Genomic DNA, 27,737 nt, shown 5'->3' with positions numbered 1-27,737 from the left:
GGGGCTGCGGGGCGCCGCGGGGGCCGGGCCAGGCCTAGGCCGCTCGCCCCCTTCCGGCCCCCGTCGGCCGCGCCGCCGCCGCCCCGCCCCCCGCTCCCCATTGGCCAGGCCGCGCCCAGCGCCCGCCGCCCATTGGCTGAAGCCGCGCGCCGTCTGCATGCCCTAATATGGAAGCGCTGGTGGGACTGTACCAAGTGCGGAGGGGAGAGGGGGGGAGCGGGGGCGGGTGAGCCGCTCCCACGGGATTCTGCCGCCGCATTCCTCGATATCCCCGCCGGGATCGCTCTGAAAGGCGTTATAAATCCTCGGGGAGGCGCGGTGGGATCTTTTGGCGTGGATCCGAGCGCTGGGCGCGCAGAGGGCTCCTCCCGCCTCCCCCCTCCCGCCGCAGTGGGAGGTGCCGCGCATCCCGGAAGAGGAGAGCGGCCACTTCCGCCTCCCGGGAGAGGAGCGGAACCGAGCGGGACGGGACCGGCACCGGCACCGGGCTGACACCATGGTGCGGGCGGGCGGGGCCGGGCGGGACCGGGACCGGGGGCTGGAACGGGATCAGGGGCTGGGACCGGGGAACAGGGACCGGGACCGGGGATGGGCGGGGGCGGGGGCGGGGACCGGGACCGGGACCGGGAGCTGGGCCTGGGCCTGGGCCTGGGGCCTGAGGCTGAGTCCGGGTCCGGGGCCTGGGCCTGAGGCCGGGGCCTGGTCCCGGGCCCGGTGCTGCCGCTGCCGGTGCTGACGCCGGTGCCGGTTCCGGTGCCGGTTCCGGTGCCGTTCCCCGCAGACCGCCACGCTGCGCCCGTACCTGAACGCGGTGCGCGCCACGCTGCAGGCCGCGCTGTGCCTGGAGAACTTCTCCTCGCAGGTGGTGGAGCGCCACAACAAGCCCGAGGTGGAGGTCAGGTACGGCCGCTCCCCCCGCTCCCCCCCCCCCCCCACCACCACCGGGCACCTCCGGGCACCGTCCCGGAGCCGCCCCCGCCCTCACGCTCGGCGCCGTTTCCTCCCGCAGGAGCAGCAAGGAGCTCCTGCTGCAGCCCGTCATCATCAGCAGGAACGAGAAGGAGAAGGTGCTCATCGAGGGCTCCATCAACTCCGTGCGCGTCAGCATCGCCGTCAAGCAGGTGCTGGGGGGGGGTGGCAGGGGGCGGGGGGCTCGCACCGGGAGGGGGCCTCCTCACCTCACCGCTCTGTGCTCTTCCCAGGCTGACGAGATCGAGAAGATTTTGTGCCACAAGTTCATGCGCTTCATGATGATGAGGGCCGAGAATTTCTTCATCCTGCGCAGGAAGCCCGTGGAGGTGATGTAGGGGGGGGGACACACACACAAAGGGGGCTTCCAGCTCCCCCTCGGGGGTCTCCAGCGCAGGGCTGGGCCGTGGGGGTGCCCGCCGGGTGCTCACCCCACTATTTTCATCCCCAGGGCTACGACATCAGCTTCCTGATCACCAACTTCCACACGGAGCAGATGTACAAGCACAAGCTGGTGGACTTCGTCATCCACTTCATGGAGGAGATCGACAAGGAGATCAGCGAGATGAAGCTCTCCGTCAACGCCCGGGCCCGCATCGTGGCGGAGGAGTTCCTCAAAAACGTGAGGCTCTCACCGCCGGGATCGGGGCTGGGGGAGGGGGGTGGCAGCATTTTGGGGCGGTTTCTCCCCTTTTTGAGGAGCTGGGGGGCAGCTGACGGACGCATCCCTCCTCTCCCCTCGCAGTTCTAGGCGGTGCTGATGACTCCGTGGCTTCCCGGCGCCTGTGCAGAGCCCCGGGGCCGCCCGTTCCGGTGGAGGAGAGCCGAGCCCCGCGGCCCCGACCCGAGGGGGGGGCACCGGCTGCGCCCCCCCTGCTCCTCGCTGGCCGGGGCGGTGCCGTGGCCGGGGGCCCCCCGGGCTTGTGCGTGCGTGGGGCCGGGCGGCCCCGCTCCCCCCGTCCTGTCGCGTTGTGTTTTTTAAACGGTCACTTGCTGTACTCACGGCTGCTGAAGTCATTTTTGGGGGCGTGAGGGGGATTAAAACGAAGGGGGGGGGCACGGGGAGGGGCCTCAGGGAGAAGGGGGAGGGGTTATGGAAGGGGGAGGGGCCGAGGGGTGGCACCATGGCAATGGTAAACAACGGGGGCGACCCCGGCGGTGCGGGCAGGACCGGGGTGGGTGCTGGGGGGGGGGCACCGAGGGGTTTTGGGGGGTCAGGGGGTGCTTGGGGAGGGTTTGGGGGGGCTGCGTCCTGCTTTTTGGAGGCCCCCTGCTCCGCTCGCGGGGTTTGGGCACCCAGTTCTCAGGGGTGGGGGAGCTGCCAGCAGCTTCCCTCGCCCCCCCAGTTCTCCGTGGGGTGCCCCACACCTCGCCCACGCGGGATCAGTGGCGGTGAGGGGGGTGCCGAGGGGCTGGCGCGTCCCGGGTGCCCCCCAGGAGGGGTTCGTGGCAGCGGGGTGTCCCCGGGGCCACCATGAGGATCGAGAGGTCGGGGAAAGCAGCAGCAGGGACAGCAGGTGGGTGCCTGCTCCCTGCCCCTTGGGGACAGGGGGGGACACACAAAGGGCTGTCCCCCACCCTTTTGGGGCTCAGCTGTCCCCGCAGGGCACGGGGCACCTGTGGGGCAGCGCGGCTGCGGCCGCCCCCGGCTCAACCCTGAGCGGCTGAAGCAGGTCAGGCTGCACGTGGAGAGGGCCATCAAGGTGAGGGCCTGCTCCCGACCCCAAAAATCCCCCGCTTTGGGGCCGAGCTCCCTGGGGGCGGGCAGCACGCCCAGCCCTCGCGTCCCCCCCCCTCCCAGGAGAAGAAGATCTTCATGCTGCAGGGCTCCCACCCCGTCATCCGCCGCCTGCTGCGGGCGCGGGGCTGGGTGGAGAGGAAGGAGCGGGGCGCGGGCAGGGCGGGTGACCCCCGGCAGCAGCAGCAGCAGGAGGGAGGTGGTGACGGCGAGGCCGGGCAGGGTGCCCTCGAGACCTCGAGCTCCTCCTGGCTGCCTGATGAGGATGATGAGGAGGAGGAAGAAGAGGAGGAGGAGGAGCAGCAGGATGAGGAGGACCCCGAAGGCATCCACGACCTCATGGTTAGCCACAGGGCCGGGCACCCGCTCGGTGTGGGACCTTTATCCTGACGCCCTCATGCAGAGGGGGCGATGAGGCTGTGGGGTGAGGGGTTCCCACCTCAGCCGGCCCCCCTGTGCCCCCCCAGTCCCGCCTGGTGCGGGACCAGGTGCCCTACTTCATCTGGACCACCCGCGGCAGCGCCATGCAGGGCCTCGTGCTGCAGCCCGAGCAGGTGGTGAACCACTACAGCCGCGTGGGCTCCTTCACCACCAAGGTGGGGCCGCGGGGGGATGGGGTGGTGAAAGGGGGGGGGTGAGGGAGTTTTTCGGGGGGCTGCCACCCTTCTCTACGCAGGAGGGGCTGTGCCTCACCCTGCGGAACCTGCCCTGGTTCGACCAAGCCGACCCCGACACCTTCTTCCCCCGCTGCTACCGGCTGGGCGCCGCGGACGAGCGCCAGGCCTTCATCGGTGAGCTCGGGGCTGGCTCGGACCCCCCCGCTGCCCCCCCCAACCCCCGTGTCCCTTTTCCCCGTGCCCCCCACACAGCAGCCGGCTGGGCCATGCCTCCCCTCCCGCAGAGGATTTCCGCCTCACCGCCGCGCGCAGCCTGCTCAAAGCGGCGCTGGAAAAGGCTCAGGAGGTGCCCGCGGGGCCGGACGCGGCCCCAAACCCCACCGAGCCACCAGGTGACGCGGGGGGGGCTCCGTTTGGGACCCCACACCCCGAGGGTCCCTCGGAGGGGCGCAGCACCCCGTCCCTCACCCCGCACCCCCTCCCGCAGAGGGTCCGGGTGCCCAGCTGGTGGAGGAGGCGCTGCGGGTGTGTGGGCAGCACCTGGGCAGCCTCACCCACCAGGACATCGACGGCGACCCCAAACCCCCCGGCACCACAGATGCCGCGTGGGACAGCTTCCTACAGGGCTACTACCGCGCCGTGCAGTGAGTGCCGGGCTCGGGGACACCCAGGGGACACCCTGGGGTCGGTGCTGAGCCCCCCCACCCTTTTTTTTTTTGCAGCGAGGGGGCCGTGCCGCGGCTGAGCGGGGCGCAGCGGGAGCAGGGCCAGCTCCTGCTGCAGCGCCTGGCGGGGCGCCTGCCCCAGCTGCGCATGGAGGGCGACCACAACGTCTGGATCCTCAAACCCGCAGCCGCGTCCCGGGGGAGAGGTAGCTGGGAGGGGGGCGAGATGGGGACAACGGGGACAGAAAGGGGGGGTCCCCACACGGTGCCGTGCCCGCAGGCATCACGTGCACGGCGCGGCTGGGCGAGGTGCTGCGGCTGGCGGGCCAGGCGGCGCGGGAGGGCCGCTGGGTGGTGCAGAAATACGTGGAGCGCCCGCTGCTCATCTTCGGCACCAAGTTCGACGTGCGCCAGTGGTTCCTGGTGACCGACTGGAACCCGCTCACCGTCTGGTTCTACCGCCGCTGCTACCTGCGCTTCTGCTCCCAGCCCTTCTCCCTGCGCCGCCTGGACGCGTGAGCGCCGCTCCCACCCCGTGCGCCCTCCTCCTCTCGCCTTCCTCTCGCCCCCCCTGCGCTCACCACCGCGCTCTCTCTCTCTCCCCCCCCCAGCGCCGTCCACCTCTGCAACCAGGCCATCCAGCAACGCTGCAGGCCCGGGGGGGCCCAGCACCCCCGGCTGCCCCCCGACAAGACGTGGTCGTGCCGGCAGCTGCAGGCGTACCTGGCGCAGCGCGGGCAGGAGGGCGCCTGGGGCTCGGTGATGGTGCCGGGCATGAAGGCGGCGGTGGTGCGGGCGGTGCGCTGCTCGCAGGGTTTGGTGCGGGGTCGGAAGGGCAGCTTCGAGCTCTACGGGGCCGATTTTGTTTTCGGGGAGGATTTTCGGCCCTGGCTGCTGGAGATCAACGCCAGCCCCACCATGGCCGGCAGCACGGCGGTGACGGGGCGGCTGTGCGCCGGGGTGCAGCGCGACACGCTGCGCGTCGTCATCGACCGCAGGGAGCACCCCAACTGCTCCACCGGGGCCTTCGAGCTCATCTACAAGCAGGTGAGGGGCGGGGGGGGCACGCGGGGGGGCTGGGCACGGTTTTGGGATCGAGCACTTTGCTCTGTGCCCCCCCCCACAGGCGGCCGTGCCCACCCCTCCCTACCTGGGGCTGAAGCTGGCGGTGGAGGGCTGCTCGCTGCGGAGACCCCGCTGCGCCCCCAAGCCCCCCGGCACCACGGCGAGCACCCGTGACCCCCCCGGGAAGCCGTGGACTCCCTCGTGCCCCCCCCTGCACCCTCCACCCGCAGCAGGGGGGGCAGAGGATGGGGCCGGTGCTGTGGGACCCTGGGGGCAGGGGCAGCGGCGCTGCCAGCCCTCGGTGGCTCTACCCCTGCTTGGTGGCCGTCCCGGTGCCACCGGCCCCATCCTGCCCCCCCGGGGAGCCCCCCCCAGCCGCCAGGGCCGGGCTCGCCTCAGCCCCCTGCCTCTGCTGCCGGCAGCTCAGCCCTGGGGGGGGGAGAAGGTGCAGGGGGGGGGCAGGGGGGACGAAGAGGAGCCGTGACGCACCCACCTGGACCCCCCCCATCTCCCCCCAGTGGCTCCAGGGGGGGGCAAAATACAGCTGTGAAAAGAGCCCGGCTCTGTGCCTTTGTGTGGGGGAGTAAGGGCTGGGGGGGGGCACCGGTTACCAGCCCCCCCCGTGCCCCAGATCTGTGGGGCTGTGGCAGGAACTGGGGCCAACGGCACCGCAGCAGGGCTGGGAACTGGGGCATGGTGAGGGGGGGGGCAAAAGGGGGGGTCCTGCGGTCACCGGGGGTGACTCAGCCTTGGGGGGGGCACACGGGGAGCCCCCCCCCGGGAGGAAAAAATCACACCAGGCTGCTCGGGGCCACGTAGGGATTTATTGGGGGGAAGCGGGGGGGCTGTGCGTGTGTCCCCCCCCCACCCAGCGGCTGTGCTAGGCGGGGGGGGGCAGCCCCAGCAGCCGCAGGGTGCGTAGGAAGTGGGGGGGCGGGGGGGCGCGCAGGGGGGCGTGGGGCAGGGCCAGCTCCTGCAGGTGGAGGTGCAGGGGCAGGCGGGGGGGGGCCGCGGGGGGGCAGCCGCAGGCGGCGCAGCAGCTCCGCATCCAGCACCTGGGGGGGGTGGGAGGGTTAAAGGGGGGGGTTATCGGCACGGGACAGCACAAAAATGCCCCCCCCCGAAGTAAATGATGGCCATTTACCTGTGTGCGAGGCGTGGGGGTGTCCGGGGGGGGCAGCAGGAAGGGCTCCCCCAGCACCCTGCCCACGCGGGGGCCGTGCTCGTGGTCCCCCAGCGCCGGGCACAGCAGCAGGGCCAGGTGAACCCGCAGCTGCCCGGGGAAGGCTGCAAAAATTGGGGGGGGAAACACAGAATTTGGTGCCGCGGGGGGGTCCCCAAGGGGGGGGGCACAGAGCAGGGCTGGGGGGCACTCACCCGTCCTGGGCTGCAGCTGGAGCAGGGCGCAGCCCCCCGCAGCCCCCAGCAGCCGGTAGCGGGTCAGGGTGCTCCTCACCTCCCCCCGGGCCACGCTGCGGCGCCCCGGGCACGGCACCGGCACCACCTAAAGCAGGACACCCTCAGTGCCCCCCCGTGTGCCCCCCCCTCCCCAAAATTCCCCCCAAACCCCCCCAAAACCCCCTTACCACGGCCCCGTCCCCGTGCTGCCGATGGCACAGCCCCACGCGGATCTCGCCCTCCGCCTCCGCCGGGACCCCCACGGTGACAGCGCTGCGGGGACAGGGGTGAGGGGGGGGGTCCTGCCTCGTGGGGGGGGACACGAGAGACCCCCGTGGGGGGGGGGCACCCACCTGTAGGTGACCGGGAAGCCCCCCCTGCGCCGCTGGTGGCTGAAGAAGCGCTGCAGCTCCTCCGTGGTGCGGTGACAACCGGACAGGAGGACGAGGCCGGAGCTGTCCCTGCGGGAGAAAACCCTGAGACCCCCCCCCAAAAAAAAAAGCCCCCCCCCATGTGTGTCCCCCCCCCAAATACCTGGCGGGCGCCTTCACCACGTGCAGCTCCGCGGGGAGCCCCAGGCGGCGGCGCAGTGCCGGGAGCAGCGCGGCCACGCTCAGCTCCCCGGGGTGCCCTGGGGGGCGTGGGGGGGGGTCAGTGGCGTGTGTGCCCCCCCCGTGACCCCCCCGTAACCCCCCCACGCCCCCCCCATCCCCACTCACCCAGCACAGGCAGGCCGGGCGGTTTGTTCAGCGCCAGCAGGGCTCCTGCGGGGTGCGGTGGGAGCTCAGCGGGGGCCCCCCCACGCGTGGGGTGCCCCAAAACCCACTCGTGACCCCCCCAAACCCACTCGTGACCCCCCCCCACGCCCCCCCCCCTTACCTTCCGGTGCAGCACGGCCGCCTCCAGCACCCCCAGCACCTCCTGGGGGCTCGGGGTCCGCCCCTGCCTGCGGGGGGGGGGTCGGGATGAGGACACGGCGCCCCCCCCACGCCCCCCCCACACCCCACGCGTGACCGAGCTCAGCCCCACGCCCCCCCCACGCCCCCCCCACGCCCCCCCCACGCCCCCCCACGCGTGTCCCAGCCCCCCCCAGCCCCCTAACCCTAATCCGCCCCCCCGCCCCCCCCCACACGTGTCCCCCCCCCCCACGCGCGCCCCCGCTGACCCCACGCGCGCCAGCGCGCGCGCGGCCCCGCCGCCGCCCCCCCCCGCCATGGGCGCACTGCGCATGCGCGGCGCCGAGCGGGCTGAGCCCCCCCCCCTCGCATAAAGATCATAGAGACGAGGCCTCCGGGCGGATAGAGCGGCCGCCGGCCCGCGGCGGAGACCATAGAGAGGCGGAAGGGCGGGCAGAGCGTCGCCGCCCGGGAGCAGGTGGGGTGCGGCGGGAAGGGGGGGGGCACCGGGAGGGGGGCGCGGGGAGGGCACCGGGGGGGCACCGGGGAAGGGGGCACCGGGGGGGGATGCGGGGGGGGCTGGGGGTGGTCGAGGGGTGCCCGACGGGGTGCTGGGGGGATCGGGGGGGGGGTCTCAGGGGGGTCCCAAGGGGGGTCCCGGGGGTTCCGGGGGGGGTCCTGGGGGGGTCCTGGGGGTCTCGGGGGGTCCCAAGGGGGTCCTGGTGGTCCTGTGGGGTATGGGGGGGGCCTGGGGGGGTCTTGGGGCTCCTGGGGGTCCCGGGGGGGTCGTGGGGGAGTCCCGAGGGGATCCTGGGGGGGGTCCCAGGGGGGGTCCCGGTGGTCCGGGGGGGTCCTGGGGGTCTCGGGGATCCCGGGGGGGTCCCAGGGGGATCCTGGGGGGGTTCTGGGGGTCCCAGGGTGGTCCTGGGGGGATCCTGGGGGGGTCCTGGGGTTTCCAGGGGGGTCCTGGGGGTGCCTGGAGGGTCCCAGGGGGGTCTCAGGGGTCTTGGGGGGGTCCTGGGGGAGTCCTGGGGGGGTCCCGGGGGCCCCACGGGGTTCCCCTGACGCTGTCAGCCCTCAGGCTGCCCCCACCATGGCCTCCCGTGGGGGTCCCCGCGCCACCGGCACCGACGGCAGCGACTTCCAGCACCGGGAGCGGGTGGCCTCGCACTACCAGATGAGGTTGGTGTCCCCCCTGTCCCCCCCTGTCCCCCCCCCGGGGCCGTGCATGGCCCCCCATGTCACTGCCAGCCCCCCGGGGCCGTGTTCTGCCCCCCCCCGCTCACTGTCAGCCCCCCCGCTCCCCGCAGCGTGGCCCTGAAGTCGGAGATCAAGCGCCTGATCTACGTGCACGTGGGGCTGTGGCTGCTGCTGCTGGCGCAGATGTGCGTGGGGCACCTCAAGCTGCTGCCCCACGACCGGGTGGCCATGCCCTACCAGTGGGAGTACCCCTACCTGCTCAGCATCCTGCCCTCCCTCCTGGGCCTCCTCTCCTTCCCCCGCAACAACATCAGCTACCTGGTGCTGTCCATGATCAGCACCGGGCTCTTCTCGGTGGCTCCCCTCATTTACGGGGCCATGGAGATGTTCCCCATGGCGCAGCAGCTGTACCGGCACGGCAAGGCGTACCGCTTCATTTTCGGCTTCTCCGCCGTCTCCGTCATGTACCTGGTGGTGGTGGTGGCCGCCCAGGTGCACGGCTGGCAGCTCTACTACAGCAAGAAGCTGCTGGACTCCTGGTTCACCAGCACGCAGGAGAAGAAGAAGAAGTGAGCGGGGACCAGCGGGCACCCGAAAACTGGAGCGTTTTTTTTTTTTTTTGGGGGGGGGGGCTCCGTGCCCAAACCGGCTCCGCTCCCACCCTGGGGTGCTGCGGGGTGGCCCCCACGGGTGGCAGCTCCTCGCCCACCCCCTGGGACCAGCGTCTGGGACCGAGCCACGACCCTGAGCTCACCTCCAGGGCACGGGGACCCCCGGTGCTGGCACGTCCCCCGTGGGCTCGGCAGCCCCTTTCCCCCCCCCCGCTGTGTCCCGGTACGGAAATAAAGCCCCCCCCTGCCTCTAGCTCGCTGCTTTCCCACGCGTGTGTGCGCCGCGCGGGGGCCGGCGCAGGAAGCGCTGCCGAAAGCAGGTCGCGGCGGCGCGCACCGGGCGGGGCCGCACGTGCCAACGGAGGAATGCGGCGGGGCCGGCCCGGGGCGGGCACCGAGCACCGGGGACCGAGCACCGGCACCGGGGGGAGCAGGGCTCGGCCATGGGGTTCCCTCTGCTCGGTGCCACCGCCGTGCTGCTGCTGCTGCTGTCGGTGCCGCCCGCCGGTGCCGCCGTGCCCCGCCTGCGGGTCTCCGCCAACTTCGTGAGCACCGGGGCACCGGGAGGAGGGAGGGAGAAGGGGGGGGGAAAGGAGCGGGGGCGAGGCGCGCTGATGGCCGTCCGTTCGCTTGCAGGAGTGCCGGGCCAGCGGTGAGTGTCGCCGCCGAGCGGGGCCCCCCCCCCTCCCCGGTGCGCGGGGCCTGGCGCGGGCTGCGAGCAGCGAGCTGCCGGTTCCCGGGGCTGGGGGAGGGGGGAACGGGGGGGTCGTGGGGATCCCCCCCCTCTCCCCGGTGCACGGGGCTCCCCGGTGCGTGGGATGCCCGGTGCACGGCCGCCCCCGTTTTCCCCCCTCTCCCCGGTAGCCGACAGCACGCTGAGCCCCCCCCGCTGCCGCCGGGGAGCCCCCGCTCGGTCCCCGCTGACTCCGCCGGCCCTGGCGCTGAGCACGGCGAGGCTGTGCCAGCCCTCGCTGCCCTGCCAGCCCTGCCTGCGGGTGCGCCTGGCCCTCCGTGCCGCAGGTACGGGGCTGGGGGGGCACCGGGAGGGGAGCAGCGGGGTCGTGGGGCCCGTCCCCGTACCCCCCCGGGTGTCATCCCCCTTCTCCCGGTGTCCCCGCAGGGCTCCGCGGGCTGCAGCTCAACTTCCTGGAGCTGGGCTCCAACCGGGCCAGCTGGCTGCAGGTGTGGCGGCGGCACCGGGCACCGGGCAGCTCGCCGGTGAGTGCGGGGCGCTCGGTGGGGGACGGGGATGGGGACGGGGACGGGGGGTGCACGCTCACCCCCTCTGCTCCCCGCTCCCCGCAGTGGCAGGTGCAGTTCGACTGCTTCCCGGTGGAGAGCGGGCGGCAGGTCCTGGTGTCCCTGCGCACCGTCCCCGACCAAGGCTTGGCCATCAGCCGCAGCCACCTGGTCACCGCCGAGCCCCCCGGTGAGGCTGGAAAGGACTGGGGGGTCCTGGAGTGGGGCTGGCACCGGCTGACCCCCCCTGCCCCTTATTTGTGCCCCCCTCAGGGCCCGCTTTCACCCACGCCTGGGTCCCCGAGGCGCGCACCATCGAGGTGGCTGTGCCCGAGGGCCCTGCCCTGATGGTGCGGCTGTGCCACCAGCTGGCCCTGGAGTGCGAGGAGCTGCCCCGGCCCTTCCACCGGCAGGTAATAGCCGGGGGGTTGGGGGGGGGCACGCTCCCCGGGGGTCCCCACGCTCCCGGCCAGCTCGTGCCACTTCCATACCCGCAGGTCCTGGTGCCGGGGGGCCACCGCGTCTCGCTGCCGTACGAGTTCCTGGTGCCCTGCCTGTGCATCGAGGTGTGTCACTGCTCCCTGGGCAGCTGGGGGCTCTCCGCGTGCCCGTGCAGCGAGGGGACACGGGTGGCGAGGACACGGCACGGCCTCACTGCTCTGCTCCCCTCCCCAGGCCTCCTACCCGCAGCGTGACAGCCTGCGCAGCAAGCGCTGCCCCTTCCAGGAGCAGCCGGATGCTTGTGAGTGCCCAAGGGGACCCCAGCCCCATAAAAGGGGACACCAAGCCCCCCCTGTCTGCCACCCCGCTGACCCTGTACCCGCAGACGGCCCCGAGCTGTGGTCCTCGGTGCGCTTCCACGACTACAGCACCGGCAGCAAGGACCAGATGGCGATGGCACTGAGCGCCAGCTGCCCCCTGCGCCCCAGGGCCACCCTGTGCTGGAGGGAGGTGACAGCCGAGGCTGCGCCCTGCCACGACGTCCCCAACTCCACGGCCAGCGAGGAGGAGCAGGTAAGGGGGCCCGGCCTCGCGTGCCGTGGTGTGGGCACCCACAGGACCCCAGCGCAGGTTGGGGACAGTCGGTGACGCTCCCTCTGCCCCCGCAGGTGTACACGCTGGACAAGGTGGACGTGCACCCCCTGCTCTGCTTCAGGGTAAGCCCCCGGGGGTGGCAGTGCTTGGGAAGGCACCGGGGGGGCTGTGGACGCTGGCACAGCTGACCCCATGTCCCCCCAGTTCTCCTATGGGAACAGCAGCCATGTGGAGTGTCCCCACCGGCCAGGTGAGCCCCATGGGTCAGGGTACCCCGTCCCACGCTGTCCCCGTCCCCTCGGGTGTCCCCACGCACCACGGTGACTGTGAGCCCTGTCTCTGGTCCCTGCAGAGCCCGCCTGGAACGTGTCCCTGAGCGTCCGGGGGCTGCAGCTCCGCCTGCACCTCACCTCCAGCGTCCCCGCGTCCTTCAGCGCAGCGCTGTGCCAGCACCGGGCCGGGCAGTGCGAGCCCGAGGCCCCCGTCTACACCGTCACGAGGGTGAGCGGCACGGGGCCATGGGGGGGGGGACCACAGGGGGGGCTGTCCCGGGATGTGCTGACCCTGCCTCGTGCTTTGCAGCCGGACGGCTCTGCCCCGAGGGAGCTGGCGCTGCTGCTGCCGGTGCAGGTCCTGGGCAGCTGCGTGCTGGTAAGGTGTCCCCCGGCCCCGCCGTGGTGCCCGCGCTGGGTGGGGGCCAACCCTGTCCCCCCCTCACCCCTCTCTGTCCCCCAGGTCTGGCGCTCTGACGTGCGCTTCGCCAGGAAGCAGCTGCTCTGCCCCGATGGTGAGCGAGGCCCCGGAGCCAGCGGGAGGGTCTGGGGTCTGGGGGGGGGGGGTGTGGGGGCTTCCCCCCCCCCTCACCGCCCCTCTCGCAGTCTCACGCAGGCATTTCGGGCTGCTGGGGCTGGGGCTGGCGCTGGGGCTGGTGCTGACCGTGCTGCTCCTCAACTGCCGCGGCGCATGGAGGCCACCCGCCGGTGAGGGGCAAAAATCTGGGGAAGGGGAGGCTCGCCGTGACCCCAAGGGCTGGGGAGGTCTCTGGGGTGGCACGGGGCGCCGCGGTGCCACCGGGGCTCCCCAGGACGGGGCTGTCACCGCTGTCCCCTCTGCCTACAGGCGCAGCGGGCGGCCGCCCCGTGCTGCTGCTGTACTCCCCGGACTCGGAGGAGCACCTGGGGCTGGTGTGCGCCCTGGCCGAGCTGCTGCGCGCGGGGCTGGGCTGTGAGGTGCGGCTGGACCTGTGGGAAGCGGGTGGCGTGGGGCGCGCGGGGGCCCTGCCCTGGCTCTACGCGCAGCGGGGCCGCGTGGGCCGCGAGCGTGGCACCGTCCTGCTGCTCTGGAGCCGGGGCAGCTCCCGGCTCTTCCGCCTCTGGAGAGGGGGTGAGGGCGGTGGGGAGCCCCGGGACGCACACGATATTTTTGGGGCGGCCATGGCCTGCCTGCACGGGGAGCTGGGGGCGGCGGGGCGCCGCCGGGACTGGGTGCTGGTTTACTTCAGCCGCCTCTGCAGCCCCCGTGACGTCCCCCGACCCCTGCGGCCCCTGCCCACCTACCGCCTGCCCCAGGAGCTGCCCCGGCTGCTGGGTGCCCTGCGGGGTGGCCGCCCCGGCCACCGCCTCCGTGGCCGGGCAAAGGGGCTCCTGCACCGGCTGATGGAGGCGGAGGCGAGCAAAGAGGCGGCGGGGGGTAGCTCCGGTGGGTGTCCGGGCTCCCCGCTGCAGCCCCCCGGCACCTGAGTGCCCCCGCAGGGGCTGAGCTGGGCAGAGCAGCGGCGCTGGGCGCACGCCGGGTGCGCAAGGGTGGCCCCGGTGGTGCAGGATGCACCTGGACGGGGCTGGGCTGAGCGTGTGGCTGCAGGAGGGCAGCGGGGGGGCCCCAAAAGGAGGGCTCAGCTCTGAGCGGGGCTGGCCCTCGCTGCGGGGCTCCCCGCCTGGCCGGCTCCTGGGGCCGGAGCGGAGGCGCTGCCCCGGGAAGGGGGAAGCTCGGTTTCCAGCAGGTGCTGTACGGAGGAGATGTGGGGCCCGGCAGAGGGACGCGGCGGCGGCGCTGGAGAGGCCGTGCAGGGCAGTGACTGGCGCAGCTCCGAGGGGCTCCCCGTGCCCGTTCTGGGCTGCAGCTTTGTGAACGGGTGCTTGGCTGCGTCGGGTGGAATAAAAGCACGGTTTCACCTTGTTTTGTGTAGCCGGAGTGTGCTGGGGGGGTCAGAGCCGCCCGGTGCAGTCGGTCACACCGACACGGGGCTGGCTGGAGGGGCTCGGATTGGGGCAGGCTCCTGCAGTACCAGCACCGTGCCCCAGCCCTGCTGCAGCCTGTGGGGCCAGCCTGGGCCCGTGCAGGAACAGCGGGGCAGGGATAGGCCCCGCACCGGGCTGTGGGGCAGCCACGGGGCCTGTGCCAAAACCGTGGGGCCGGGAGAGGCCCCGTGGGGCGAGCCCGGACCCCGCACCGCCGTGTGCCGTCCACGCAGGAGCGGTGCCACGGCACCCGGCACCCGTCCGTGGGATCGGTGCGGGGGAAGGCCCCACCCCGGGGCGGTCGCCGGCGCCGCGCTAGGACCCGGGTGTCCGGGAGTGGAGCAGGAAGCGGGAGCCGGCGGCGGTGGCGGCGGCGGGGCCCGTGGAGCAGGAGCGGGGCCGACGGGAACGGGAGGAGTGGGGCCGGGGCCATGGAGAGCCCCGGCCCCGCCACGCACACGCTGGGGCTGCTGCTGCTGGTGGTGGCGGTGGCAACGGGTGGGCACGGGACCCCCCGCGACACCCTGGCCTGCTCCCAGGTGGGTTGGCGTCGCGGGCACGCAGGGCCGCGGGGCGTCCCGGCCCCGGCCTCACGCCTGCCTCCCCGTAGGGCCTCGCCTGCCGCCTCCTCGGTAAGTGCCAGCGGCCGTGGCCCCGTCGGATGAGCCGCGGGGACCCCCCGTGCCCACGGCCGCCCTCGTCTCCCGCAGACGCCGACGTGCTGTGCGGGACGGAGCCGGCGGGGCCCGGCCCGGGGCTGGCCCTGGTGTGGCTGCGTCTGGAGCCGGCGCTGCGCTGCGCGGGGCCCGCTGCCTGCTCGCCCTGCCTGCAGGCACGCCTGCGCCTGGCCGTGGAGCCTGGCGCCCCTCGGGATGGGGACAACGCCGGGGACGTGTCGCCGAGCACCACCGCCTCGCCCCCGCACAACGTCAGCGGGCTGCTGCTGCTCTCCAGCCACTCGTATGCCTCGTCCCGCTGCGTGGCCGTGGAGGTCTGGGCACCGCTCACCTCCGTGCTGCCTGGACGCCGCCGCCTGGTACGTACGGCACGGCACGGGGCTGGGCGGCCCCGGGCACCACGGTGCGTGGGGATGTGGGCACGGGTGCCGTGGCGTCCCCGCAGCACGGTGGTTTTCCTGCCCAGGGCTCGGTGAGGTTCCGGTGCTTCGAGGCGCCGCTGGGCTCCGAGCTGCACGTGACAGCGCACACCAACGCTCGTGGCCGCCGCTGGCTGAGCCAGAAGCAGCGGGTGCCAGGTGAGCCCCCGGCCCCCCCGCGGCGTCCCCATGCCCTCCCGCTGCCTGCTGACCCCCCTGTCCTCGCAGACTGCTCGTGGCCAGACGCCCAGGTCGCCGTCCCGCAGTGCCAAGGTAGGTGCCGGCGTCTCCGTGCCGGGTGCTGGGGCAGAGGGGGGGTCCCCAACACCCCCACCCAGCCGTGCCATCCCCGTGGCTGCTGCGGGGAGGTGTTGGGGTGCCCGGCGTGGGGTGCCCTGAGCCTCCCGCGCGCAGTGCCCAGGCTGCAGGTCTCCCTGGGACCCGAGGCGGTGCTGGTGGAGGTGCAGGCGGCAGCGGTGGGGCTCAACTACACCTTGAGGCTCTACCACAACCACAGCCACGGCGCCGGCGGGTCGGGGCGCACGGTGATGGCGGTGAGTGCGAGCCCCTTCCTGACTGCCCGCGCTCCAAATGCTGCCTCTCCATCCCCGGGAAGGGGCAGTCACCCTGGGGGTGTGCCGTGGGGTGACCCCCGTCTTGTTCTGGCTGCAGAGCGGGCCCATGAACTACAGCCTGCCGCTGGAGGAGGTGCTGCCCTGCCTCTGCCTGCAGGTAGGCGCCCCGCCGGGCACCGTGTGGCCCCCTCCAGGGACACGATGAAGCCGGCTGGGTCAGGAGGTGACCAGCATGGGCACCCCAAATTGTTTTTCTGCTCTGTTCCTCCCCCCAGGTCTGGCTGGAGGTCCAGGACCCGCTGCGGGCCACCCTGTGCCCCTTCTCTCACGGTACCCACACCGGGGGAGGCACAAGCAGGAGGGCGTTGGGCCGTGCAGGGACCGAGGGGCTGCGATGCCCTGAGACCCCCGGCGCACCCACGCACCCTCTCCCCGTGCAGACGCGGCGGCGTGGGAGCGGCTGTGGGCGCAGACCCGGCTGGTGCTGCACGACACGGGGCAGGCACTCGCCTGCTCCATCTCGGCACCCTGCGACCTCCCGGCCGAGCTGGTGCCCTGCTGGAGCCCGGCACCCGGCGTGCCGTGCCAGGCCCTACCGGACCTGCAGCAGCCCGTCACGGGGCAGGTGAGCGTCCCCAGGGACCGGGGGCACGTGGAGGGGCGGCGGGTGGCACTGATGGGGCTGCCCATCTCCCCGCAGGGACCCCAGGAGTTCCGGGCGCTGCAGCTGCACCCCAACCTCTGCGTGCAGGTAGGACGTGCCCCAAATCACCCCGCAGCTGCCCCGTGAGCAGCCTCACCCACCCGCTGTCTCCGGCAGGTGAGGAGCGGCGGGCAGGTCCGGCGGATGCAGTGCCTGCAGGACCGTGAGTACTGCTGCACGCAGGCTGGGGGGGCAGAGCCAGTGCCAGGGGCTGGATCCAGCCCTGGTGCTGTGCCCCTGCGCCCAGCCACTGCCTCGTGTCCCCAGGAGCGCTGCCCGGCCGCGGGGATGACCTCCTGCTGATGGCACCAGGGGGGAACGCGTCGCTCTGCGCCCTGGAGCGGGGCGGCTGCACGCCCCTCGCCAGCTTCACCGCCACGGTAAGCGTCCCCTGGTCCCCAGCGCGGTGTCACCGCCGCCACGCAGCCAACAACCCCTTCCCCTCGCAGGGATCCGGCCGCCCGGGGCTGCTGGAGCAGCAGCTGCAGGAGGACGTGGCGACGGGGCAGTGCCTGCAGGTTGGTACGGGCAGCGGGCACGCAGCGCCCCGGGGGGCACGGGCAGGGCGGTGAGTGACAAGTCCTTGTCCCCACAGCTCTGGCGCCCTGATAACAGCAGCGGGGTCGCGCTGTGGGCCTGTCCCATGCACAAATGTGAGTAAGGGGGAGGGCAGGGCTGCGGGGTGGCGTGCCGGGACCCCTGGGTGGGCGCTGACCCCCTCCCACCGCCCCGCAGACCTGCGCACCCGCTGGGCGCTGGCCTGGATGGGGCTGCTGCTGGGCGCCGCCTGCATCCTGCTGCTGCTCCTGCTGAAGAAGGAGGACCTGAAAGGTGAGCGCGGAGCTCGGCGGGGCCGTGCGCCCCTTGGGGTGCTCGCCCAGCCCCAAACCTCACCGCCTCCCCTCCCCGCAGGCTGGCTCAAGTCCCTGAGGGCTGGCTACGGCAATGAAGGTGAGCAAAACGGGTGCGTCCCTTTGGGGTAAAACACCCCAATGCGGGGTTATTTAATCCCTGCCCTTCTCCCGCAGCCCCTCTGCGGGGACGCCGCATGCTCCTGCTGCACGCAGCCGAGCCGGCGGCCGAGCGCGCCGCCTGCGCCCTGGCGGCAGCCCTGCGCCCGCTGGGCATGGCCGTGGTGGCCGCACCGGGCGGTGGCACCGGGGCGGCGGCGTGGGGCACCCTGCCCTGGCTGCACGCGCAGCACCGCCGGGCGCTGCGTGCCGGGGACACCATCCTCATCCTCCTCTCCCCAGCGGCCGAGGCGGCGGCACGGCGCTGGGACACCGCCGACGGGGCCGTGCCGGGGTCACCGGAGGCTGGAAGCAGCCCGGACTACCGGCACGGCCCTGTCCCCGCGGTGTCCCCGTGCGACGCCTTCGCGGCCGCGCTGTCCTGCGCCGTGCCGGTGCTGGCGGCGGGCGGCGGGCGCTACGTGGTGGCGCGGCTGGAGGCCACGGTGGCGGCCGTGCCCCCGGTGCTGCGGGCGGCCCCGGCTTTCGCTTTGCCCAGCCAGGCCGGCCGCTTGCTGCGGGTCCTGGCGGGGCGTCGAAACCCGGGGCTGAGGCCCCTGGAGGAGGCGCTGCGGCGGCGGCTTCGGGGGGCGCTGGGGGAATAAAAGCACGTGGTGGGCAAGAGAAAAAGAGGGCGGCGGGCCCTTTAAAGCGCGCCAAAAGTGGGCGGAGCGGATTGGCGGAGAGGGGCGGGAGGGGGCGGGACGCGCGCGGTGATTGGTGGAGGGAGGGGGGAGCTGAGTCAGCGCGCGCCGCCCACGCCGAGGGGCGGGGCTGGAGGGATGGGGCCGCGGCGGGGGCCGCCGGGCGGTGGTGGGGGGGGGGTCGGGGGGGGGGCGCTGCTGGGGGTGGCGCTGCTCGGGGGGGTCCTGCTGGGGGCTGCGGGCACCGGGCCCCAAGCGGAGCAGAGCCGGGAACCGCCCGGGGCCGAGCCCTGCGGGGCCTGCAGGGGCCTCGCCGAGAGCTTCAGCAGGGTGCGGAGATTGGGGGGGGGCAGCGGGGGGGGTATTGGGGGGGGGGGGCATCATGGGGGGGTGTTGGGGGGTGACACTTCTTTTTGGGGGGTGACACCTTTGGGGGTGGCAGCTGGGGGGGTATCGTGGGGGGGGTATGTTGGGGGGGGCATTTGGGGGTTAGCTTGGGGGGTGACAGCTTTTGGGGGGGGGCAACTTGGGGGGGACACCCGTTGGGGGGGTGGCATCCTGGGGGGGGCGCGTTTGGGGGTTAAATTGGGGGGTGGCAACGTGGGGACACTTTTGGGGGGGTGGCACATTTGGGGTGACATCTTTAGGGGGGTGATATTTGGGGGGTGATATTGGGGGGGCACATTTACAGGGGGTGACATCCTGGGGGGGTGACATCTTTGGGGCTTAACTTGGGGGGTGACACCTTTTAGGGGGGGGGTGACAACTCGGGGGGTGACTTCATGGGGGATGACATCTGGGGGGGGCACGGGGTGACAGCACCCACAGCACGGGGGGGCTGGGGGGTGATGTGGTTTGGGGGGGGGGTGACATGTTCTGGGGGGGGGTCATAGGGGTGGCACACGGGGGTGACATCGGTGCCACCGGCTGTGCATGGGGCGCTCCCCATGGGGCGGGGTTGGGGTGATCCCCACGGGTGGGGGGGGCTGTGCTAAGGGGGGGGCAGCTGCAGGGTCCCACCGGTGCGTCGGCTGCCCCCCCCCCATGCCCAGGGGCTGGAGCGGACGGAGCACGAGGGCTTCGGGGGGGGCAACACGGCCTGGGAGGAGGAGAAGCTGGCCAAGTACAAGCACAGGTGAGCCTGGGGCAGGGCAGGGGGGGTTATATGGCCCCCCCCACCCTAAAAAAACCATCCCCGCAGTGAGACCCGGCTGCTGGAGGTGCTGGAGAGCGTGTGCCCCCCCTCGGACTTCGCCTGCCACCAGCTGCTGGAGCGCAGCGAGGAGCACGTGGAGCGCTGGTGGTTCCACGAGTGAGCTGGGGGGGGGCACGGCGGGGGGCTCTGGGGGGGGGGGAATGAGGGGGGGGGACACGGGGCCTGAGCACCGCGTGTGCCCCCCCCCCAGGCGCCACCAGCACCCCGACTTCTTCCAGTGGCTGTGCATGGACCGCCTGGCGCTCTGCTGCCCCCCCGGCACCTACGGCCCCGACTGCCTGCGTGAGTCACTTGGGGGGGGTGGGGGAAAATGGGGGTGCTGGAAAATAGGGGGGCCCCCCCCCTCACTATTTGCATCCCCGCAGCCTGCGCCGGAGGCCGGCAGCAGCCCTGCAGCGGCAACGGGCGCTGTGACGGGGAGGGGACGCGGGGGGGCACCGGCCTCTGCGTCTGCAGCCCTGGCTACGGGGGGCCCTACTGCGCCGAGTGCGGGGACGGCTACTACGAGGCTTCACGCAACCAGAGCCAGCTGCTGTGTGCCGGTAGGCGCCGTGCCGCCGGGGAGCTGGGCAGCCCCCCCGGTGTCCCCCCCCCCATGCCCTCTCCGGCCCCGTGCCCACCCCCTCCCCGCTGTGCCCCCCGCTCCGGCAGAGTGCTACCGAGCCTGCGGGCGCTGCACGGGGCCGGAGGATTCGAGCTGCCTGCGCTGCAAGAGGGGCTGGGTGCTGCACGAGCACCGCTGCATCGGTGGGTGTGAAGGGGATTGGGGGGGCTATCTCAGGATGGGGGTGTTAAGGGGGGGGCTCGGTGGGATGGTGGCGTCTCCGTGTGCCCCCCCCCCGCAGACATCGATGAGTGCGGCACGGAGATGGCGCACTGCAGGGCCAACCAGTTCTGCGTCAACACCGAGGGCTCCTACGAGTGCCGAGGTGGGGTGCCCCCCCCCCCCCATGTCCCCAGCTCCTCTGGGTTTGATCCAGCCCGGAGCAGGGTGGCGGTGACCCCCCCCATCCTTAATTCCAACCCCCCAACCCCACAGACTGCTCCACCGCCTGCATCGGCTGCATGGGCGCGGGGCCGGCGCGCTGCAAGAAGTGCAACAAGGGGTACCGGCGGGACGGGGCCAAGTGCCTGGGTGAGCGACCCCTGTGAGCTGGGGGGGGGGCAAACACCCCACAACCCCCATACCCCGAGCCCGAGCCCTTCCTGCCTCCCTGCAGACGTGGACGAGTGCGCCAGCAGCGAGGAGCCCGTGTGCAGCGGGGTGCAGGAGGTGTGCGAGAACACCGAGGGCGGCTACCGCTGCGTCTGCGCCCAGGGCCACGTGCGCCGGGACGGGCAGTGCGTGGAGGAGAAACCCCCCGGTACGGATGGGATTTGGGGGGTTTGGGGTGGGATGGGGGGCACCAAAGGGGGGGTCCTGCTGTGCCCTCGCTCAGCGGCGCCGTCCTCGCAGACGCCCCGGAGAAGGGCTTCTTCGACGACGTGACGGAGGACGAGGTGGTGGTGCTGCAGCAGATGTTTTTCGGGGTGATGATCTGCGCCCTGGCCACGCTGGCTGCCAAGGGCGACATGGTGTTCACCGCCATCTTCATCGGTGCCGTGGCTGCCATGGCCGGCTACTGGCTGTCCGACCGCAGCGACCGCGTCCTCGACGGCTTCATGAAGGGCAGATAGCTCCGGGGACCCTGCACGCGGTGGTGGCCTCGGGGCTGCGCCTGCCCTGCATGTGCCCCCCCCCCCCCCCCCAGCACCCCCACCGGTAGAGTAGGGTCCGTCCCCACCCCGTTCCTTGCAGTACTGGGGTCCGGTCCCGTGGGTGTCGTGCTGCTCGGGGCCTGCCGGGGGGGCACAGCATGCTGCCCCCCACCCCTCGTGTGTTGGAGGGGGTGCACAGTGCTGTGGCATGGGTGCGGGGCCCCCCCGCAGCACTGGGGGCTCGCCCAGGTTGTTGGGGAGCCCCCAGATGCTGGCACTGTGCCCCCACCCCGCGGCCCTGCTGAGCTGGGGGGGAGGGACAGGAGACGGGGGGGCAGGACTGGGGGGGCTGCAGGGCTGGGTCCGCACAGAGCCCCCGCGTCCCCCTTCCCGTGTCCCCAGGGCTGAGCCTGTGTCCCCCCCCCCCCCCAGCTCCTGTGTCCCCAGGCAGGGTGAGGGCAGCCGGGGGTCCCTGGGGAGGGGGGAGCCCCCAGCACCGTGCCGGGGTGGGGGGGGCCCTGCTGGATGCATGAACGTGGCCGTTGCATTTGTCCGTGGTTTGTCCGTCAGGGTGTGCCCATCTGTCCGTGTGTCCATATCTCAGGAATAAAGCTCTGCACACCTGGCCCGGCTCTGCTTGTGAGGGGGGGCAAGCGGAGAAGGCAATGGGGGGGCCAGCTCGGGACATAAACTTTTATTTCTCTGTTTTGGCACAAACGGAGCCAGCCGAGGACAGCTCCCGCTTCCCACCGGCTGCAGGATCGGGGAGCAGGGGGGGAGGACAGGACACGGCTCTGCCCGGCCCCCCCGCCCCCCCCAAAAACCAGCATCTCAGAGCTCGATGGTGTCGCTGGAGAGGCTGCGGGCGTCCACCTGCTTGCTGAGTGCCAGGAAGCTGCGCCGGGCCTCGCGCTCCGAGTCGGGGGGCTGGGGGAGCGCGGGGGGCTCCTGGTGGGCCAGCAGCTGCGCCCGGCTGGGCGCCTCCTCCAGGGGCAGGCTGTCGGGCGAGGACAGCCCGTGGCGCCAGGGGTTCCAGCTGATTTTCAGCGAGGAGCTCTCCAAGGAGCTGGCGGAGGCCACCGAGTCCCCGCGAGGCCCGGGCAGCTCGGTCAGCGAGGTGCAGCGAGCCAGCCCGGGGGGCTCGGCGGCGGCGCGCAGCGAGGCTCCGGAGCCACGCCGAGGCCGCCCAAAAAGCCCCTCGCGCAGGAGGTGGCGGCGGCACAGCGCCTGGTCGATGCTGCGCCGCAGGTCGATGGGCGAGGGCGGGCGGAAGGCCAGGTCCCCCAGGGAGGCCGAGGAGCCCCGCTCGCGGGCGGCCACCACCACGGCGGCGGCGGCGTTGGGGCACTTGGGGCTGAGCCCCGCCGCCCCCAGCGCCGTGCCCGCCCGCGCCTCGTTGCTGTCCTTCAGCGCCCGCAGCGGCAGCTGCTCGGCCGGGTTGCGGATCAGGCTCTTGGAGATGTCGCCGCTGGGCGCCCGCTCGGCGCGGTCGTAGCAGTTGTTGGGGTACTCGGGCGCCTGGGCCTTGCGCCCGGCGCAGAAATACCGCAGCGCCTTGGCCCAGCACGAGTGCCCGGTGTTGGTGCCGTGCCGGCCGCCCCACAGGGGCTCGGCGGCGCCCGCCAGCAAGGCCAGCCCGGCGCCCAGCTCCCCGGCACGCATCCAGCACTGCGCCGCCCAGCAGGGCCAGCCGCAGCGCCCGGGGGGCCCCAGGCCTCCGCGCAGCCACAGGGCGCTGTACACCTGCAGCCCGCAGCAGGGCAGCCCCAGCGCCCCCGCCGCCAGCAGCGCCCGCGCCCCTCGCCGTAACCCCGGCCCCTCGCGGCGGGGGGCTCGCAGCGCCCGCCAGCCCCCCCGGAGCCCCCCCAGGAGCAGCAGCAGCGCCCCGGCCGCGCACCCCAACCCGTGCAGCGCCAGCCCGGCGGCCAGCCCCACGCGTGGCCACAGCAGGTCGGCGGCAGCCGGCGCCCCGCTCTGCAGGGCGGCCGCGGCCCCCAGTGCTGGCAGCCCCCCCAGGGGGGTGGGCAGCAGCCGGAGCTGTGCCAGGCGCTGCAGGCGGCGCAGCAGCAGGGCGAAGGCCACCAGCAGCAGCGGGAAGGGGGCCGTGCAGAGCAGCAGCAGGGCGCGGGGCGGCAGGCGGCCGCGCGCCCCGTAGGGGTCCAGCAGCAGCAGGGTGGCCCGCAGGAGGCTGGCGGCCAGCAGCAGCCCCTGGGCGCCCAGCAGCAGGGGCAGGTGGGGTGGGCGCAGCGCCGCGGCCGCCCCCAGCCCCCCCAGGCAGCCCAGGGCCAGCAGCAGGCAGAGCGCGGCCACCGCGTAGGCGTGGGCGGCCCAGGCCAGGCGCAGCGGGCGGCGCAGCTCGGCCCAGCCCAGCGCCGTCGTGTTGGAGCCCCCATCGGAGCACGGGGACCCCGGGCAGGAGCTGGCACCCGGTGCCGGGTGGCTGGGCTCCGGTTCTGGCTCCGGCTCCGGTGCTGGGGGACGCCACGGGGCGCGTTGCGTCGTCACCCAAACCACTCCTCGCCGCCACGTGGCCGAGGGGGACGCGGTGGTGCTGGTGGCCGGGGGCTGCGTCCCCGAGGTGTCTGCGGGCAGGGAGGAGGCGGTTTGTCAGCGGGGTGCCCCAAACACGTGGGCAGTGGTCACGTCCCTGACCCCCCAGGGAAGCCCCAGCCCTGCCAGCTCTCAGCATTAATCCCCGCGGGCAGTAGATTAGGGCCATCGCCGGGCACAATCCTGATTGAAGGTGGCACCGCGTCCCAGCCGGGTGGCCCAAGATAGCTGCTGGCCCCCCCAAAACCCCGGCCCCAGGCTGGCAGAGGGCTCACCCGCATCCCCTCCTCACCTGAGCGCCTGGTCCCGGGGGGTGTCCCTGCCACGGGATGGGTTGTTGGCTGCGGGGCAGGCACGGTGGCATTCGGGATGCTCTCGGGACCCACGGCACCCCGGACACGCTGCGGGGTGCCCACGTCCTGCTCAGGCAGCAGCCCTGCGAGGGAGGGGAGAGCTGGCACCCACGGGGGCTCGGTCACCACAGGGGGGGGGTCCCCACGTTGTGCCAGCTCCTACCTGCATAGGGAGTGCCGGGGGAGGCTGTGCTGGAGACGGGCAGCGGCGTGGGGCTGGTGCCGAGGGCAGCCCCCGGGGTGGGCTGGGGGCCCTGCAGCCCCGTTGGCCTGGCGGACGCCGTGTCCCCGGCGGTGGCGTTGCTGAGCGGGGCCCTGCGGGTGCTCCTCTGGTGGGCAGGCAGTGCCCAGGTCCACGTCTCAGCCCGGCCCTCCTGGGCTACCTCGGGCACCAGCCCCCAGGATGAGCCCCCCCGCCCCCCCAGCAGCAGCGGGACAGAGCTGGGCAGAGCCGGGGAGGGGCTGGGGGGGCTCCCCGTGTCCCCACGTCTGCCCCATGTCGGCTGCACAGAGCCAGGGCTGGCGTGGGGACCCTCTGCTGGCCCCGTGCCCGCGGGCTGGGGGACAGGGGCAGTGCTGGGGGGGCCCCGCGGCTCCTGCACTTCCCCAGGAGGGCCCGGGGCCGCTGTTTGTCCCCATGTGTGTGCTTCTGATGTCCCCGTCCTGGTCCCCTCTGTCGGCTCGGGGGTCAGGGCGATGGTGGACACGGTCGGCCGGGGGCCAGGGGTCCTGGCTGGCACGGTGGCACTCTGCCTGGACACGGACGTTCCCTGCATGGCCCAGGGCGGCCCCGGGGAGCCCGGCCCAATGTCCGTGGGCACTTTGGGGGCCGGTGTCCCTGATGCAGAGCCATGGGGCAGCCGTGTCCTCCCCCAGGGGCCGTGCTGGCCTTCGGCCTCCCCTCCTCGCCAGGCGATGAAGGGCTCCTCCACCACAGCCGGGGCTGCGCTGCCCGCCAGGCTCATCCCCGTCCCCCGGGGTGCCCCGGTGACAGCCCCCGGCTGTGGCAGCAGGGACCAGTGCACGGGGCTGCCACCCCCCCAGTGCTCGCTGTCAGGGCCCCCGGCACCGCTCAGCTCCCCCGAGGCGTCCCAAGCAGGAGAGGGGACCGGCTGCTGGTGTGCCCAGGACAGGGGGTCCCTGCCCCGCTGGGGGGTCCCATCCGACGGCAGCTCCACTGACAGCGTCCCCCGGGCCCCGGCGGGGACCCCGGTGGCCAGGAGCAGCCCCCAGGTGACGAGCCACGCTGCAGCCATGGCGAGCCCTTCACCCTGTGGGAACAGGGCGCTCGGTGAGCCGGGACCCGTGGCGGACGGTGAGAGGCCACCGGTGCCGTGCCCAGCACCACGGCGCGTGCAGCACCGCACCCGGCACGATGGGGGGGACCCACACACAACCCCCCCCGTGCCCAGCAGGGCCTGGGCCCCACACCGACCCCGCTGCCTGGGGATGGGGCCGGACCCCCCCACACCATTCCCGGGGCCCTGTTCCCAGCTGTCCCCCCCCCCTCGGCAGGCCCCATCCCCGGTGACCCCCATTCCCCATCTGCCCGTTCCCAGCGTCCCCACTGCGGGCGCTCCTCGGTGCTTGTGCCGCCCGCCCCCAGCATCCCCGGTGGCCCTGTGCCCGGTGTTCCCGGTGTCCCCGGTGTCCCCGGTGCGCCCGGTGCCGGCGGCCCCGCTCGGGCGCGCACCGTTCACCTTGGCGCGTCCCCGGCTGCCTCCCCCCGGGGATGCCCGGCCCGGCCCGGTGCGCCCCCACCGCACGGCTCAGCCCGGCCCGGGGCCGCCCGGTGCAGCGGGGCGGGACCAAACCGGGACCGGCGCAGCCACCGCATCCCGGGGAACCCGGAGCGCGCCGGGCCGGCCCCGCTGCCCGGTGCGCGCTGCGCGGTGCCCGGGCCGCGGTGCGGGTCAGCCCCCTCCCGCCGCCCGCCGCAGCCCGGGAGGCCCCGGTGCCGGTACCGGCAGCGGCCCAACGCAGCCCCCCCGCTGACCTGCCGGTGCCGGTGCCGGTGCCGGTGCGGGCCGGGCTCTGCGGCGGAGCGGGTGGCGGCGGCCGGTCACGCGCCGCTCCGAGCCGCGGGCACCCGCGCCGGGAGCCCGCCCGGCACCGGGAGGGGCGGCGGCGCGGCGGCGCGGGGCGGCACGGCTCGGATCGGCACGGCTCGGATCGGGGATGCGGGTCCCGGGGATGTCCCCGCGGAGCATCACCTCCTTAGGGCGCACGGGTCCCCAGCACGGTGGGGCCAGGCTGTGCGCACCGTGACCCCAAAAGGCGCGCGGGGGGCGCTGACGCCCCCTGCCCCTCACCTGCTGAGGGGCCCTGCCAAGGCGGGTGATTAGCTAATGAGATAATTGGAGAGCCGTGCGCCCTGCCAGGGCTCCAGCCGGCACTTTGGCACGGCCGCAGCCCGGTGAAGTGTCAGCGGCTCAGGGCTCTGCAAGCCCAGCACCGCGGGGACGCGGCGCACCCCAGGTCCCCTGGCACAGCCCCGTGCCCGTGTGCCCCCAGCCCCAGTCCCTGCCACAGCCCCAACTGGGGGCACTGGGCTCGTGCTGGGCTTGCCATGGGTGCACGGGGCATTTTGGGGCCCTCATCTCCCCTGCTCCCTGCAGCATTGGGGCTGCAGCATCCCGCTGAGCGCAGGGCTGGGGAATTTGGGCAATGCCGGCACGCCTGTCCCCACAAAGGCAGCCGGGCGGGCGGCTAATCCAGGGATTAGTGCTGGGGAGGCCGCACGGGGGGAGCCGGGCAGCGGCAGGGCCCAGGGGGTGGTGATGGGGCCAGGCGTGGGCCGTGGTGGCGGGGCCGGCTGCGCCCCACAGATCCCAGCCACTGCGGCACGGGGAAAGCAGCCACATCCCCGTCCCCCTGTGCCAGCTGCGGTTTGCTCCTCTGCCAAGTGACTCAGTGCAGGTGGGCCGATGTGGGGTGTATCAGGAGAAAGCAGCCCCTTCTGCCTGCCCCCCAGCAGCACGGAGCCCCTCTTTGCGTCTTCGTGGCTACTGCACGTGGGGTACTTCAGCAAGGGCTGGGATGAGACCCCCAAATACACGTGCCGGCTGCCCCACAACAGCGAGGACCCTGTGTGCAGGGCAGCACAGCTGGCTCCAGGGGCTGGAGGCTGAACTCGGTGGCCACACGCCCTGGAAATCCTCGCCGAGGGGTGGGAAGCGCCGTGCCGGCAGGGAACGCGAGGCAGGCGGTGGCTGGCGGCCCCACACAGGGCTGTGCACACACTTCCATTTTTGTCTCTCGGAGCCAGCAGGGGAGTTGCAGCACGGCGCAGCCTTATTGGGATAAACGCTGGCAGCGAAACCCCTGGAGGAGACCCTGAATGGGAACCGGGCTGTGGGGCCAGGTGGGACCCGCTGCTCCCCAGGGCCTTACCCCATGTCCCCCCCAAGGTGGCCGGAGCGGGGGGAGCACCGCGTGCTGCTGCTCCTCACCGCACCCAGCTGCAACCCCAGCCCCTTTCTACGAAACCATCATGCACAACCCCGCCACGAGCCATGGTGTGGGAGGCCGGGGGTCCCTGGTGCAAGCCCCCCCGTTGCACCCCGGCATGTCCTCAGGGTGCCGGCCAGGCGCGGGGGCTTGCAGCAGAGACCTCCAGAGGTCCCTCCAAGCTCAGTGATGCGCTGCCGGGCTGGCAGCCTGCAGCACGGACCTTCAGCCTGCTCCAGCCCCGCAGACACCAACATCAGTGCTTCCCCAAAACACAGACGGATCCTCAAGCCCCTTTTGTGCCCCTCAGAGCTGCTGCAGTGCAGGGGAGGCAGCTACAGAAGGGAAATGTAAAGGGAAGGGATGCAGATGGTGCTGCCTGCAGCTGTCGGCCACAGGACGGCCTCAGCAGCCCCTCTGCCAGCCCAGGGGGACCCCAGAGCTTGGGGGCTCCTCAGGCCTGCCCACCCCCACCTTCTCACTCATTAACACCACCAAATCAACGGTAAAGGGTAAGGGCAGTGCTTTCCTTCCTTAAACACCAGGGAGCTGAAAAAAAGTAATTCTCCCAGTGCCATGATTCAGGGCAGCTGAACACTAACGAGCAGCTCCCTGTTCACCTGCTGAAGCAGGACCTTGCCTCTCCCGAAGAAACAATACAGAAACACTCGGTATTTGTGATGGAACAATGGCTTTATTAAATTCAGGGAAAGGATCCCAGCCTTTCCCCGTGGGAGGACAGCACTGGGCCATGCGGACTCACGGTAATAGA

At 73.1% G+C, this 27,737-nt stretch overlaps 7 protein-coding genes across 8 annotated transcripts; 5 read left to right on the top strand and 2 right to left on the bottom strand.

Moving 5' to 3' along the window:
• Positions 1–207: 207 nt before the first annotated feature.
• On the top strand, positions 208–5,609 carry LOC137862601 (tubulin monoglycylase TTLL3-like). The gene is made up of 13 exons (XM_068694836.1): positions 208–499; positions 782–900; positions 1,010–1,121; positions 1,203–1,298; positions 1,421–1,591; positions 2,771–3,049; positions 3,175–3,303; positions 3,503–3,716; positions 3,812–3,968; positions 4,047–4,195; positions 4,270–4,504; positions 4,601–5,036; positions 5,116–5,609. The coding sequence occupies exons 1-13, from the start codon at positions 497–499 to the stop codon at positions 5,536–5,538; spliced, it is 2,523 nt and encodes an 840-aa protein (XP_068550937.1). The 5' UTR covers positions 208–496; the 3' UTR covers positions 5,539–5,609.
• A 250-nt stretch (positions 5,610–5,859) lies between these two features.
• RPUSD3 (RNA pseudouridine synthase D3) lies at positions 5,860–7,821 on the bottom strand. Its single transcript, XM_068694987.1, is given in 9 exon segments — positions 5,860–6,063; positions 6,065–6,109; positions 6,199–6,341; positions 6,432–6,558; positions 6,641–6,725; positions 6,806–6,913; positions 6,987–7,083; positions 7,172–7,216; positions 7,618–7,821. Coding segments are annotated over 9 exon segments (945 nt in total). The 5' UTR covers positions 7,784–7,821; the 3' UTR covers positions 5,860–5,934.
• Positions 7,700–9,410, top strand: JAGN1 (jagunal homolog 1). Its single transcript, XM_068694988.1, has 3 exons — positions 7,700–7,826; positions 8,430–8,530; positions 8,659–9,410. Exons 2-3 carry the CDS (start codon positions 8,442–8,444, stop codon positions 9,119–9,121), a joined length of 552 nt encoding a protein of 183 aa, XP_068551089.1. The 5' UTR covers positions 7,700–7,826; positions 8,430–8,441; the 3' UTR covers positions 9,122–9,410.
• Positions 9,411–9,461: 51 nt separating this feature from the next.
• On the top strand, positions 9,462–13,608 carry IL17RE (interleukin 17 receptor E). Its single transcript, XM_068694978.1, has 16 exons — positions 9,462–9,704; positions 9,796–9,811; positions 10,024–10,179; positions 10,280–10,377; positions 10,465–10,588; positions 10,672–10,811; positions 10,896–10,964; positions 11,074–11,140; positions 11,225–11,412; positions 11,508–11,555; positions 11,638–11,683; positions 11,786–11,934; positions 12,016–12,084; positions 12,169–12,220; positions 12,312–12,413; positions 12,553–13,608. The coding sequence occupies exons 1-16, from the start codon at positions 9,603–9,605 to the stop codon at positions 13,170–13,172; spliced, it is 2,046 nt and encodes a 681-aa protein (XP_068551079.1). The 5' UTR covers positions 9,462–9,602; the 3' UTR covers positions 13,173–13,608.
• A 319-nt stretch (positions 13,609–13,927) lies between these two features.
• Positions 13,928–17,684, top strand: IL17RC (interleukin 17 receptor C). Its single transcript, XM_068694976.1, has 17 exons — positions 13,928–14,209; positions 14,281–14,302; positions 14,381–14,706; positions 14,814–14,925; positions 14,995–15,039; positions 15,181–15,320; positions 15,439–15,498; positions 15,617–15,671; positions 15,782–15,966; positions 16,042–16,092; positions 16,162–16,207; positions 16,312–16,424; positions 16,494–16,562; positions 16,640–16,697; positions 16,780–16,875; positions 16,957–16,995; positions 17,073–17,684. The coding sequence occupies exons 1-17, from the start codon at positions 14,102–14,104 to the stop codon at positions 17,657–17,659; spliced, it is 2,112 nt and encodes a 703-aa protein (XP_068551077.1). The 5' UTR covers positions 13,928–14,101; the 3' UTR covers positions 17,660–17,684.
• A 137-nt stretch (positions 17,685–17,821) lies between these two features.
• Positions 17,822–21,238, top strand: CRELD1 (cysteine rich with EGF like domains 1). Of its 2 annotated transcripts, XM_068694982.1 has the most exons (10): positions 17,822–18,028; positions 18,751–18,833; positions 18,900–19,010; positions 19,105–19,196; positions 19,280–19,456; positions 19,566–19,661; positions 19,760–19,843; positions 19,954–20,049; positions 20,135–20,278; positions 20,371–21,238. In XM_068694982.1, the coding sequence occupies exons 1-10, from the start codon at positions 17,837–17,839 to the stop codon at positions 20,589–20,591; spliced, it is 1,296 nt and encodes a 431-aa protein (XP_068551083.1). In that variant the 5' UTR covers positions 17,822–17,836; the 3' UTR covers positions 20,592–21,238. The 2 variants fall into 2 exon arrangements, with proteins under 2 accessions (XP_068551083.1, XP_068551084.1); XM_068694983.1 differs by lacking the exon at positions 19,760–19,843.
• A 53-nt stretch (positions 21,239–21,291) lies between these two features.
• Positions 21,292–25,747, bottom strand: PRRT3 (proline rich transmembrane protein 3). Its single transcript, XM_068694975.1, has 4 exons — positions 25,512–25,747; positions 23,679–24,786; positions 23,455–23,598; positions 21,292–23,194 (listed from the first exon to the last, which is right to left on the bottom strand). Exons 2-4 carry the CDS (start codon positions 24,769–24,771, stop codon positions 21,444–21,446), a joined length of 2,988 nt encoding a protein of 995 aa, XP_068551076.1. The 5' UTR covers positions 24,772–24,786; positions 25,512–25,747; the 3' UTR covers positions 21,292–21,443.
• Positions 25,748–27,737: the final 1,990 nt, after the last annotated feature.

This window comes from Anas acuta, chromosome 11 (genome assembly GCF_963932015.1).
Source record: "Anas acuta chromosome 11, bAnaAcu1.1, whole genome shotgun sequence".
Lineage (NCBI taxonomy): Eukaryota > Metazoa > Chordata > Aves > Anseriformes > Anatidae > Anas > Anas acuta.
The sequence above is the reverse complement of the archived record's forward strand: the minus strand, read 5'-3'. Positions and strand labels throughout refer to the sequence as shown.

Excerpts from the sequence above, each read along its gene's own strand:
- IL17RE (XM_068694978.1), top strand. The coding sequence starts at position 9,603 with ATGGGGTTCCCTCTGCTCGGTGCCACCGCCGTGCTGCTGCTGCTGCTG. Across the intron at positions 10,180-10,279 it reads CCTGGCCCTCCGTGCCGCAG|GGCTCCGCGGGCTGCAGCTC; the intron begins GTACGGGGCTGG and ends GTGTCCCCGCAG. Across the intron at positions 12,414-12,552 it reads CGCATGGAGGCCACCCGCCG|GCGCAGCGGGCGGCCGCCCC; the intron begins GTGAGGGGCAAA and ends CTCTGCCTACAG.
- LOC137862601 (XM_068694836.1), top strand. Across the intron at positions 1,122-1,202 it reads TCAGCATCGCCGTCAAGCAG|GCTGACGAGATCGAGAAGAT; the intron begins GTGCTGGGGGGG and ends TGCTCTTCCCAG. Across the intron at positions 3,717-3,811 it reads AAACCCCACCGAGCCACCAG|AGGGTCCGGGTGCCCAGCTG; the intron begins GTGACGCGGGGG and ends CCCCTCCCGCAG.
- IL17RC (XM_068694976.1), top strand. The coding sequence starts at position 14,102 with ATGGAGAGCCCCGGCCCCGCCACGCACACGCTGGGGCTGCTGCTGCTG. Across the intron at positions 14,210-14,280 it reads ACACCCTGGCCTGCTCCCAG|GGCCTCGCCTGCCGCCTCCT; the intron begins GTGGGTTGGCGT and ends GCCTCCCCGTAG. Across the intron at positions 16,563-16,639 it reads CGACGGGGCAGTGCCTGCAG|CTCTGGCGCCCTGATAACAG; the intron begins GTTGGTACGGGC and ends TTGTCCCCACAG.
- JAGN1 (XM_068694988.1), top strand. The coding sequence starts at position 8,442 with ATGGCCTCCCGTGGGGGTCCCCGCGCCACCGGCACCGACGGCAGCGAC. Across the intron at positions 8,531-8,658 it reads GCCTCGCACTACCAGATGAG|CGTGGCCCTGAAGTCGGAGA; the intron begins GTTGGTGTCCCC and ends CGCTCCCCGCAG.
- CRELD1 (XM_068694982.1), top strand. The coding sequence starts at position 17,837 with ATGGGGCCGCGGCGGGGGCCGCCGGGCGGTGGTGGGGGGGGGGTCGGG. Across the intron at positions 18,834-18,899 it reads CTGGCCAAGTACAAGCACAG|TGAGACCCGGCTGCTGGAGG; the intron begins GTGAGCCTGGGG and ends CCATCCCCGCAG. Across the intron at positions 20,279-20,370 it reads CGTGGAGGAGAAACCCCCCG|ACGCCCCGGAGAAGGGCTTC; the intron begins GTACGGATGGGA and ends CCGTCCTCGCAG.
- PRRT3 (XM_068694975.1), bottom strand. The coding sequence starts at position 24,771 with ATGGCTGCAGCGTGGCTCGTCACCTGGGGGCTGCTCCTGGCCACCGGG. Across the intron at positions 23,599-23,678 it reads CCCCGGCACTCCCTATGCAG|GGCTGCTGCCTGAGCAGGAC; the intron begins GTAGGAGCTGGC and ends CCTCCCTCGCAG. Across the intron at positions 23,195-23,454 it reads CCCCGGGACCAGGCGCTCAG|ACACCTCGGGGACGCAGCCC; the intron begins GTGAGGAGGGGA and ends CCCTGCCCGCAG.